General features: G+C 38.1%; 1 protein-coding gene across 2 annotated transcripts; it reads right to left on the minus strand.

Annotated features, from left to right (window-relative positions):
• Nucleotides 1-858: 858 nt before the first annotated feature.
• Nucleotides 859-9,694, minus strand: LOC113013172 (vesicle-associated membrane protein-associated protein B-like). 2 transcript variants are annotated; one of them, XM_026153870.1, is made up of 6 exons: nucleotides 9,323-9,694; nucleotides 7,890-8,042; nucleotides 5,021-5,124; nucleotides 4,526-4,606; nucleotides 3,601-3,732; nucleotides 859-1,983 (listed from the first exon to the last, which is right to left on the minus strand). In XM_026153870.1, exons 1-6 carry the CDS (start codon nucleotides 9,378-9,380, stop codon nucleotides 1,816-1,818), a joined length of 696 nt encoding a protein of 231 aa, XP_026009655.1. In that variant the 5' UTR covers nucleotides 9,381-9,694; the 3' UTR covers nucleotides 859-1,815. The 2 variants fall into 2 exon arrangements, with proteins under 2 accessions (XP_026009655.1, XP_026009654.1); XM_026153869.1 differs by having other exon boundaries at nucleotides 3,601-3,780.
• Between the last annotated feature and the right edge of the window lie 3,261 nt (nucleotides 9,695-12,955).

Raw genomic sequence — 12,955 nt, forward strand, 5'->3', positions numbered from 1 at the left:
TTGTTTTTAAATCCTTTAATGTAGTGTGTATTCACAGGTCAGTCCTCTCACAGCTGCCCACATCCAGACATATCTGACCCCCTCCCCTCCCCATGCAAATAAGCAGATATTCATTGTTGTTGTTTTTTTAACTTTTGAGGAAATGAATCAGCCGAGACGGTCATGTGATGGCCAAGATAATACAGCTGTGTTATCTCACAACCACCAGAACTCAACAGGACAAACGGAAAAGGTGACAGCAAAGGAAACAAAAAAAAAAACACACACACACACACACACAAACTGATAACCAGACTCAAGATGGTCCCTTTTGGAAAAGACAGTATTTTTTTGTTTGTTGGTTTTGCTAACATGGATTTTTCAACACTCAAAAAAATAAAATAATCATAATAAATTCAGGTCATTCCATGCAGACTACAGAGTGCACAAGTGAGAATAGCGCATTTGAATATTTTAAACAACAGAAGCAAAGTGTCTACACGACAACACAAGAGAGGAAGAAGAGAAACAAACAAAAAAGGCAAACAACTGCTGTAATACACCAGAGGGCGCAAAGTCAATGCACCATGGGCAAAATTCAATACAGTGGTCAGAACTTGTGTTACATACTCTGATGTGCATGGATAAGTAAGAGTCTGTTTTGCATGACCTGTCCAGAGCTTTGTAGCCAGACATTAGCCTTTTTATTTATTTTTTTCCTGTTCAGCGTAACTCTGTGTGCAAACCTGAGGAAGTAATTAACAAACAAACAAAACAAAAAAACAAAACAAAACAAAAACCAAGCATGAAGATGTAAATTACAGCTTTGTTTCTGAAACAAACAAACAAACCAACAAAAAAAAAAAAGAAGAAAAAGAAGCCAAAAAATAAAATATAAATCACCATACAGAACACTTTCTCTGAAGTCATAATTGTGAATTTACTGAGTCATGATTTTAATGAATTTCTACAGATTCCTTGGTCTGGATTACACCAAATCATCCAATTCAATCATTCAATTAGATTTTCAACAAACACCCCCATTTTTGCTGAATACAAGAAATCCGTTTGGATTATTTATTTATTTATTTATTTTTAAACCAGCCCTCTTCACAGCCTGTGAGCCTCACCGTCTGTGGTCTCCTCGCATAAAAACAGTCACACAGTCCGACACATCATTGCTCCTGCAGGAGGCAAAATAAACACACACACACACACACACACACACACACGCGCGCTTTTTCTTTTCTTTTTAAAACCCCAAACTCTTTAGAGGACAATACATGAAGCTTGAGTCTAGAAAGGGGGAAAAAAAAACAAAACAAAAAAAAACAAAAAAAACAGTCTTTCACTGATCAACTGTGTTCACCTCTCCTTGCAGATTAATAAGTGGAAGAGATTATCAGAAGAGGGTTAGAGCTTTTAAACTGACAACGTGTGTGAGCAACTTATGAAAACTTGCGAATCAATGAAAGACTAGACATTCAGCCAGCGTGAAGCCACTTAAACACACGACTAACTGTTACCTGTGCAAGTTAGGGAAGATCATTTAAGGAAGAGAGATGGACGGAAAGAACAGATCAAAGAAAAAAAAAAAAAAAAAAAAAAAAAGGACCTGTGACAAAAATGCTCGCACTCATGGTTTAACTTGGGATAGCCTTCTTTCGTTTTCTTTTTACACCAAACCATCATGATATTGCCTTAAATGTTTAAAAGAAGGAAAGAAACAGATCAACATAAACCCAGAAGACATCCCCGTCGCCGTTGCTGACACGCGTCCTCCCAAGCACGCGGTCTATCCGTCCGTCTGTCACTGTGCTCTGTCCGTCTGTGTCCCTACAGGGCCAGCTTGCCAATGATGACTCCAATCACAAAGAAGAGCACGCAGAACGCCAGCACGCGGGTGCTTAGGCCTTCGTCCCTCACGGCTGTGGTGGCCATGGTGGAGGAGGAGTGAGCGGGGGCCAACGGTGTCACCTTTCTCTTCCGCAGACCGTCATCCTCCTGTGATGAAGACAAGGAGTCAGAAATACAAATACGCGCTTATAAGTTAACTTTTAATTTGTTAGAATTTGTCACTCCGCTTCTCAATGATAGCTTATCAAAAATCTGATATTTATTTTTATATGTCATTACTGGATTTTTAAACAATGTTTACACCAGGATCATTTTCCATCATTTAACAAAGAGCCAGCATAGTGAACAGTTTTGCTTTTCTGTTGCAAGCAGCTATAACACTGCTGCCTTCAAGTGCTGTCAGAATTTTTTAATTATTATCAAACTACAGAAAACAAAACAAACAAACAAATGAAGAAAAAAAAAAAATCACGAATAACAACAATACAGATATCAAAAGGACAAGGAAGCTTGCGGGAAATTTTATGCCTGAATATAAAGCTTTACATACAAAACATACAATTTTCACAAATGCGCAATGTGTCCCCCTCTCCATGCATGGCATTTGTCCATAACATAGCCAAACTTGTCCCATACTTTTGCAAGCGTGTCTGGAGTCACTGCAGCCACTGCTGTTGCTATGATACACCCAGTATGATGATTGTATATCATATATGACTGTATGTTTGTTCCCACACTCCTCCTAGACGACTGATTTAATTTTCCTGAAACTACCTATGGTTTGTAGTATGTTGAGTGATTAAAACTACAACATCAAATAAAAATTACTTTTTCTTTTTCAGTGTATTTGTATTTGGAAACTTCGTGACCAAGGCCGGTTCATAAATGTATGTTGTTTTTACGCATCTAAATAAAACATAATGTTTAGGTTTATATCCATGTTACAAGGACACTTTAATGGTCACCAGAGGGTCTAAGTTCTAAGAACTGGCAAGACTTTACTTGCCATCTGGTGTGTCTATACGATTGGACAGCATTATTTGAGAGAGAGGGAAATCTTCCTGGATATTTGCATTGCTGGGAATGGCAGGTGTGGTTGTTCATTCCTTTAAGGTAAAGTACTGACTTGCCTCCGGAGTAATTCCATTTTAATTTCTGTTTCCAATTAAAATCCCCTATTATTTATATTAAAGAGAGGGTTAAAGTGTAACTTCTAGCAAAACTTTGCTACAGTGATCGTGTAGAAGTGTAGTTTTAAACATTTCTCAAAATCACCTTTACTCGCAATTTTGTAGTAATTAACCTATTCAGGTTTATGATTTATAAGCTGGTAAACATTTACACATAACAGAAAAGACATTCATAAGAATCAGCGTAACGAGCTGACAATGATATGAGCCATACCACATACAGGATGGGGTCACTGCTGTCTAGGGACAATTCTCTGGACTCGAGCAATGACAAAAATACTTTGAGAAAACTCAGGCAGTCATTGAGTCATTTCATTCTCTGCTTCACGTTAATGTAGTGCAGCACTAGTTGCACTAGTCAAAATATATTTCCTGGAATAAAACATTTTTTATTTCAGTGTTTTGTTTTGTTTTTTATTTCAGACTTGGTCTTGTTCCTCCTATATTTAAGAGTAAACTCCACAGCAATGCTTCTTCTGTTAGCACAAGAGAAGACGAGCTAGAGCAGAAAATACAAGTCTGACTGGAATATGAGACAGACACACAGGCTCTTATTTGTTTTAGCGCGTCTCACCCTGATCTGTTTGTTTTCTTCCCGTAGCCTCTGCACTTCCATCTGCAGTCGCTTGCACTCCTCCATGATCTTCTTCACTTCTCCATCATCCAGCGAAGCACTGGCTGACTTGGGCAGGACAGAGTGCTCAGTCTTAACAGAGGCAGAGGAAGACACAGTTTTGATGATTTCACTCTCATGCTGTGGAGAGAGAGTGAAGATGGGGAGTGGTGGGTGGGATGAGAGTGGAAGAAAAAAAAGGAACGAGGGGACATGCAAAGACAAAGCATGGAGATTAAAGTGGAAACAAATCACAAAACAAAATAAATCACGAGATGGGTGATACAGTGATGTGTAGCTGATGAATACAAGACAAAAAAAAAAAAAAATGCTGACAGAAGGAAAAAAACTAAAAACTACTACTCCACTGAAACAGAAATTAAATGGTTTAGTCTGATTTTATTCTTTGAAGGGGACCTATTGTGCTTGTTTTCAGCTCCATACTGTTATTCATTGTTGCTGCTAGAGCTCGACATGATTTACAAATTGAAATATTTCTTATTCATCTTATACTTGGCCTTGGCACAGTCAAACAGTTGATCCAGTCTGAAACGAGCCCTTTTAGTTCCTCACCTTTTAACGCTGCACTCTGTTTTAGCTAACCTTCTTTTGATTGGCTGCCTCCTCTCAAACAGAAGGTTTGGGCAGCTTGGTGGGGTTCCCGTGCTTTCAGCCAGATTACTGCTTACAACTTTTCTGTCACAACAGGTCCCACTAAATACTCAGTCAGCATATAATCTGTTACTACAGACAGCTATTATTATGTACTTAAATCAATGAAGTACACAGTGGAACAACCGTTTGTGGAGCTCATTTGGGGTGTGAAAAAATGTGATTGAATGTTTAAAGTGATGTGGCAAATGTTGAAGTGAAGAGAAACACTTACAGTTTTGTCATTTTCTAGAGGCATCTCAAATGCACATCTCAACTTTGAATCCATCAGCTCTTCAGGCTTTGCCTCCTTCCACTGTTGACAAGAAAATGAAAAAGGGAACCTTTAGATTTTTCTTTTCTTTTGTATCACAAATTCATTTTTCACTAATATCCATACTTCAAAGTAAATTCTCAACAGAAATGACCAACTTTACATTTTCAGGCTTAGGGAGCTGCATAAAAATGTATACATTTGTCAAACAGTTTTAAAAAAAAGCTTTTGCGGAATGAGACAAATACATTGAGTGAGCTACACTATTCAAGTGTTCAGCTGAAGATAGACTTTTGGAAGACACAGATGCCACTAACGCAACTAAACAAAACAAAACTCAGGGCCGAGAGGCAATGTAAGAAATTTAAACCCTTCAGATTCTCCAGTAATAAAGCACCCCCCCCCCGAAAAAAAAAAAAAAAAAAAAAAAGGAAAATAGTATGCTCAGGTACTCACAACTCCTTCCATGTCAGTCATGTCATATGGAGCCAGCATGGACTGCACCATGAATTTGTGTTTACTCTTTTCATTGGGGTCATAGTCAAAAGGCTGTAGCATAACTGTGGGCAAAAACAAAGACAGAATGAAGAAACCAGGATTTGCCTGTCTCATAAACCAATAGAACAATGTCAAGAAAAATATTAGTCATTTTGAATTTGAAGAAAATCGCTGAATTTGAAGAATTTGTAGCAACATGTCTCAAAAAAAAGTTGGGACAGAGCCATGTTTACTGTGGTTTACCATTCCCTCTTTTTTTAACAACAGCCCATAAAAACCAGAGGAAATGGGACCAGTTGCTGGACTTTCAGGGGAGTAATAGTGTCCCATTCTTGTCTGTTATAAGCTTCTTGCTGTTTTTGGCTGGTAAAAGGTCTGGACTGCAGACAGGCTAGTTCAGCACTTGGACTCTTTTACTAGAAAGTTATGCTGTTATGATAGCTGCAGTATGCTGTGTTTTATTGTCTCGCTGAAATATTCAAGGCCTTCCTTGAAAAAGACGACCTCTAGATGAATATGTTGCTCTAAAGCTTGTAAGTACCTTTCAGGACTTATTGTGTCTTTCAAGTAGTACAAGCTAGAGCAGGGTGATAAGACCAAAAATATTTATCACGATATACTAGGGCTGCTCGATTATGGCAAAAATGATCATCACGATTATTTTCACTGAAATTGAGATCTCGATTATTTGACGATATTTATTTAACCCTTTAAGACCTACCATAGAACCAAGTCCGCCAGAGCTTATATTATTATTATTATTTTATTTTTTTTACATGCTGTAGTGCCATTTGTGGGAGCATTTCAAGTTGCTATACATCAATACAACTGTTATAGCCCATATTTTAATAATATGTATGCATTAAGTCCATAGTAACTACATTAATTGCAAAAAAGTGCAATAAACTACAAAAAAATTGAAAATCGTTTTTGTTTGTTTTTTAACATATATTTCTACTTGGGGAAATTTAAGAGGTTTATCCCTCAAAAAGTTAAATACAAAAAAGTTGCAAAAAATAGTTTACAACAACAGGAAATTTATTTTGAGTGTCTTCATAGTTTTATTTTGGAGATACAGCAATTTTTATATATTGCAGGAAAAACAAAAAACAATCCTATGATGCAAATTTGCAAAGAAAACAGCATGTGCATCAAAATAAACTATTTCCAGCAGTGCAATTCGAGTTCTAAGCATCCCAGAAACTATTCAGAAAAGTATAGAGTCAAACATGACTTATAAAAACACCAGTATAGGCTTTTAAGGCCTACAAGTAAAAAACTACATTTTCCGCGAAAATGATGTCACTTCCGGTTTGACAGTTTAACCAAAAGGCATTTCCAGGGGAAATTGGCCGACATATCCTCAGCATAACAATGCATAATATCCAGAAAACTTAAAAAGAGGTTATACACACACACACAATACGGTAATATTATGTTGAAGCACAGTACGTATCACTCCGCGAGGCTCCTGCCTACGGTAGCCGTAATGCTCCGACAATCCATCAAGCAGTGCGGCTTCGTAGCTTAGCAAAGTCGTACTAAAACATTTGACAGATTTTCGAGCGCCGTGTAGCACACAAAATCATTTCGAGGTGAGTAAACACAACCCGAATTCATACATACGGCACACGGGATTATAAGGGGCACTCTCGATTTTCAGAAAAATCAAAGGATTGATTTTAAGTGTGCCGTATTTTCCAAAAAACATGGTAATAACGATGGCCCGCTAGCATGCTCTACCAAAAATAGTGCTTTGTTGTGTATCTGATGGACGAAAGTTAAACCAGTTCCACACCACTGAAGTTGCAGCATTTTTACAAACCAATTCTGGTTCATCCGTTTCATTCAATGATCCGCTTTCACCCTTCTCATTCTCTGTCGCCGCCGTGCTTTTTCCGCCATGTGCGTATGAAAACAAAGGCACTGCGCATGCGTGTTTTACCCATATTCTATCGGGAGATTTCATTTTCTTATCGTTGCCCAACATTATACCGGTATTACCGTGAACAGTATAATATGGCACAGCCCTAGTACAAGCTTCCAATTTTATAGGGACAAATACACCCCATATACCAGTAGAGCCTTATATAAGCACTTTTTGCTTTAATTCAAAGGACGTGATGTCTTTAAAAAAAAAAAAAAAAAAAAAAAAAAAGATTTATGTGTTGCTGCCATCAAATTCGAACTTAACTCATCTTATTCATGAGGTAGTAAAATGTCTCATGTCTAAACATTTGACACTTTTCCATCTTATGCTGTGGATAAAATGTTTTCAAAAATTTTAACTTTGAGTAAATTATACCACCCTCCAAAAAAATAAGAAACAAAAATGAAAGAATAAAAAAAGAAAATGCAGGAGACAGAAACCACTTTAGTTGTCAGAAACAAGTCTTTTTTTTTTTAAATTTTAATTTAAATATAATAGTTATGTGCAGATTAGACAGATTATTGGGAAAGTCATAAGGAGGCATGTGTGTAAAATGTCTCCAAGCATGATGTAATTATAAACTCAGGTAGTGACTGCAGTATCCATTACAGGTAGTGCAGGCGCGACCCTTTATTTGCGTGCTGCAACACAATACATGGTTGCTGCTAGTTCAGCACTACGGTTCCATATCTGACGCTGTTAAATGTAAGTATATTACACTTTATCTAGCACTTAAATTATGACAACTCAATATAGTTTTACTTCTATTAAGCCCAATAAGCTAACATTAATTACAGAGTCAGGCAAAAATGGATCAGTATAAGCCTTTGAACTTCTACATTAGGTTCACAGCTTTACCAACTTTTCTGGATGGCAAAAAGATGCAAAGATCCTTACCAAAAACATTTATGGAGGTTCCAGCGTCAATGATGCCACTGTTTGGGCGCACACAGTATCTGCGAGGTGCGGTCGTCTTGACTTTGAAACACACATTTCTGTCTGTGGGGTTGGTCAGCTTCAGGGTGGCGGTGACAACATCTGTAAATGGGCCTGAGGATGAGAAAGAAAGAAATGCAGTGACTTGAGTGTGCGTGCAAGCATGTGGGTGAATTTACACGTCTCGTAGTTTGGGTATAGATGCAGCATTTGTTTGTTACTTGGGCTCCTAAGAAGAAAGAAAACAGGGTGGGTGCACAAAGATTCTCCCAGGTAAAAGTGCAAATATACACAATGTAAAAATCCATTTCTGCAAACATCAATATCAGAGTAGATTTTTTTTAGCGGTTTTACAGAGCCTGCCACAAACAGAGCAAATTAAACATTAAAACAGTGGTGAGATCAGCAAAGTGTGCACGTGTTTATAATTCATACCACGCCCTCAGCCAAACGTTGGATGCTGCAGAAAAATTACTAGATGGGTGTCTTAAGTGCTAATGTTTTCCTTTTGTCTCTGTAGCAATTAGGTCTCTCACACGTTTCTTGACAGCTTAAGCATGGTTTTGGAAACTGATGTTGATGCAAGTGTGCATCAGTAACAGAGTGGGTGTATGGATCTTCTCCAAAGCCCTGCAACAATCAATCAGTGAACAGCCCACTTCAAACTGATACCACCACCCTAGGCCCTCACTTGACCCATTTCTGCAGCAAAAATGACACACCAAGGTAATTATCCAAGAAAATAATCATTACCGCTGGCACTGCAGCTCAGTCCGTAATTTCATAATCATTGTGCTTGGATACAGAAAAGCTGTAAAGGAATTCGGGTTGCACAGTGGGAGAAAACGCCAAATCTCCTGCCGGCTAGCTTATAATATTGTGAAATAGCATGGTAATAAGGATAAGCAATGACACCCTGATCGTGGAAAATGCTAGAATAGGGAATTCTTTGCAGTCGGGCAGTAGAAACGACACCGAAGGGGAGGTTAACTGAACCATTAGATCAAATCGAGGTGTTTCCAATGCTGTCAGAGTATAAAAGAGAACGTATGACAAGCAAATGAGAGAATTAGAGAAACGGTGCGGCGGGCCTGCCCTGACGCTGCAATGACAGCTAGCAGTTTGCCTTGTTGCTAGTGAGATTAGCTGGATGCTACTCCGGCGAGCTAGTTAGCACCGTCGCACAGTGTCGTTTCACCTGTCACCGCACAACTGTCGTACACACAATGTAGACTACAGCTAACAGCTATATCCCTCACGTTTTACCACAGCATATACAACGAATGGCACATTCAACTACTCAGTAGTGCAGAAATCGAAATACTGGCTCTCATTTACAACGTCTCCTGTGTTAGCTACCTAAGCTCGGCCCTGCCCTCCGCTTCTTCGGTTACCTCTGAATTTCAGTTCGTGTTGTGGCTCCAGCAACAGGACTTGTTCTGGTCTGGCCATGTCCCAGGGCTTCTTCCTGTCGTGACGGCGAGGACAACAATATTTTTTTTTTATCGCAGTTGGCCCGCAGAGGTGAAGCAAGCTGGCTCCCGAAGAAACAACCCGGCCGCCCTCGGTTTTTCTACGGGAGGGTAAATAAAGAGGGGGGATTTATACACGCACAAACACACACCGCCACTCGAACTGACAGGCTGGCTGACTGACTGCCACCGACAGCTGCTGGAGGCTAAAAGGTGCTACTGCTAACTTTACTAGCAGCGGAGACGAGGAAGGAAAAGGCTACGTCACGCTGTGGGCGGGACTAGCAGGTGACGTGAGCTGGTTTTTGTTAGTGCTGTCAAAGAAAGTCCAACGTTTAACAGCTCAGGACTGAGATAAGACAGCACTATGAACACTTCAGCCACAATAAAGATTTTACATTAAGGCCTAAAGCACTGCTACACATTCCTTAAAATGTTATGTTTTAATCTTATATAGTTTTAATAGTGAAAAATACAAACCATACCAGTATATGGAAGAAATTTCAGATCCTTTTTGCCATAGACCTTTAAAGAGTCCTCTTCTGGTTGCTCCCAGTAGGGGCCACCACAGCAGATCATCTGTCTTCATCTCGCTGTCTCCCTTGAATTCTTTCTCATACCAGCCATCTGCATTTCCTCCTTCACTTCATCCATGAATCTTCTCTGTGGTCTTCCTCTTTTCCTCCTGCCTGGTAGCTCCATATTCAGCATCCTTTGCATTAATACATATTTATACCTTCTCTGCACATATCTAAACCATCTCAACTTGCCTCTCGTTAGTGTCATATCTTCAAACCATGCAGTATAACAAGTCTCACAGCCACCTATGAAAATAATGCCAACCAAATTCCTCCAATAGGTCTGCGTAACCCCTCACCATAGGTAGACTTTGAATTAGGTAACACCAATTAATTCAGCCAGATTTGACAACCCACTTGAAAAATATGGAGAGGCTGGTCTGTGTTTTTCTTGGCTTGGTTTTTTTCCCCCTCCACATTTGTGTCCTATGTTTTTCCAAATAAAGTTCTTGCTGAGGGCCCCAGTTAGACTTATTCCAGCTCCTATTTTATATCTGTATCTGAATGGACTTAATTTAGCTCAAATTCAGATCCATCAGATATGAGTTTTCCCTTGCTGTGATTTTCTACCACCTTATCACATCCATTCTCATTACATCATGCTCTGCAACACCTTTCTTGTAGAAAATAACCAGCATATGGTTTTGGATGCTGCTTTCACTCCATACTTGCTCCAACGGTGACTTTGGCATCAGCTTAAACTTTGCTTAGGTTGGTGAGACCAGCAGAAAAATATTAGTCCTTTATTTATCCAGGTAAAAAAAAAAAAAAAAAAAATCTCATTGAGATTAAAAATCTAATTTCCAAGAGAGTCCTGAAAAAAAAAATAGGAAAAAAAAAAGCAAACTCTGCTAATGTCAAAGCTTAAAATTAATAAAAAGAAATTTTCACTAAGTAAAATGTTGAGTTTTTGGATACGGAGAGCTGGAGAAAACTTTTTTTTTTTTTTTTTTTTAAAAAAAAGAGTACAAACAACAAACATGTACTAGAAAAGTCTTGTGCATTGCTTCCATACACACCGCTTCAAAACACACCTGGTAAGTTCTGAAAATATAGAATCAACATGTCAAGTTTAAGTTTAGGTGCTTAATGATTAAAAAAAAATATATATAGTTTTTAAATTATCAGGGCACTCATTAGGAGGCTGCAATATTTCCTTTTTGACTGAGACCATGGAAACTGAGCTGAGTAGGCTTGGGAGTTACTTAATCCAGAATAAAACTAGGTAATTTTACCTTTAGATACTCACATCGGTGATACATGCAGGAAAATCATTTACACCAGGAGTGTCAAACATAAGGCCAGGGGACCAGAATCTGCTCAGCAAAGACTCCAACCTGGCCTGCTGGAAGTCTTTGAAAATTGTGCAGGAGGGCATAAATCCTGCACTTAAATGTATTCTCAGAAATTTTCTTTTTCCTACCGAAGACGACCTCCTCCACAGCCACACTCTAAGCAATAGATAAGTGCCAAAGTTAAGAGGTTGTCTGAATTAAAAAAAAAAAAAAAAAAAATCAATGTGTCCACAGTCAAATAATAAAAATGGAAAGTTTTTAACTGAATTTTCTATTTCATAATTACAGGCCCGTCTAGGCAATGAGCTACCAGAACTTTGTAATTTTACACATTTGAGTCCGAAGAGTCATGTTGACACATTTCTTTATCACGTATAAGATATCTCAAGCAGTAAATATGCATTTAAGTTATTTTTACGGGCTAAAAGATTCTCTCAAGTACAGCCCTTTTAAGATCAAAGTGGGCGCACAGTTGGCGACCCATTGTGCTTTTCTACTTGTGCTACATCCTTTCATATTCTTTTCTTCCTGCCAGTCACTCTTTGAGATCATTATATTACACATGTACTTTGAGTAGCAGTAGCAATAAATGAATAAAGAGATAAAAAAAAACCAAACAAAAAAACCAAAAGGAGCTAAAGAATTTATAGAGCTAAACTTGAAATAGCAAATATGTTTGATACAACAGTGCATTCAGATCATACTTCTGATTGTAAAAGCTGCAAGACAAGGCATCTCTAATTTTTTTTGCTGCGGTGGGGGCAGGAGTAGGGGGGCGGGAATAAATAAATAAATAAATATCAGCACTGTTAAAGATTAAGCGATTTGGTCCGATACGTTACTGATTTTCACAACGAATGTAGATCAGTTTTTTGGTTGGGAGCTAGAGACACAGGTAGATGTGCAAAATGTTCACTGCCATGAGGATTGTTGTTTTGCGAAGCACAACAGTCATAAGAATCGATAAGCTTGGATGCACTTTTCTCTAATAGGGTTGTTGATTTCTATCCCCTGAGTTGCGTAGAGTGTAATGACAAAAACATGACAAAGCAGTTGCTGTTTGCACCAAAAAAAAAAAAAAAAAAAAAAAAAAAAAAAAAAAAAAAAAAAATTCTTTATTTCATAGAGCTCCTTTTCAGAAAGTAGACCCATATTTGATGTACACATTAAATGAGACTAGGGCACTGAAATGAGAGATGCTAATACTGTACAGGCTGCCTCTGCTGTGCAAGGCTAGGCAGGAGGACCCCCTCCCCCCTCAGCAGAAAAGAAAAACAAATTGTTCTTTTTTTTGGCCATTTTTTCTTTTTTTGCAAAAACAAGAACGATTTGTGTAGAAACAAGCAATGTTTTGCATCTGTCACCTCCCACTTATAACCCTTCAGTGTGTGGAAGAAAAAAAAAAAAAAAAAATCCCAAACAACTTCAGTTGAAAGGATTAAGTTATAGCAATATGCACACCATCAAGTGTACAATTTGTCAAGGTTCATTTGATTCTAATAAAATACTTTAGAACCCATATAGATTTCATATTTATCTTTTTGGGGGTATATGGATCAAAAAAAAAAAAAAAAGAAAAAAAAAAAGACATTAAATCATAAAGATGGGCTGGAAGGAAAAGGGTGGGAAAAAACCCCCAAAAATAACCCAAAAAAAAAAAAAAAAAAAAAAAAAAACCAACC

This window comes from Astatotilapia calliptera, chromosome 20 (assembly GCF_900246225.1).
Source record: "Astatotilapia calliptera chromosome 20, fAstCal1.2, whole genome shotgun sequence".
NCBI classification, from domain to species: Eukaryota; Metazoa; Chordata; class Actinopteri; order Cichliformes; family Cichlidae; genus Astatotilapia; species Astatotilapia calliptera.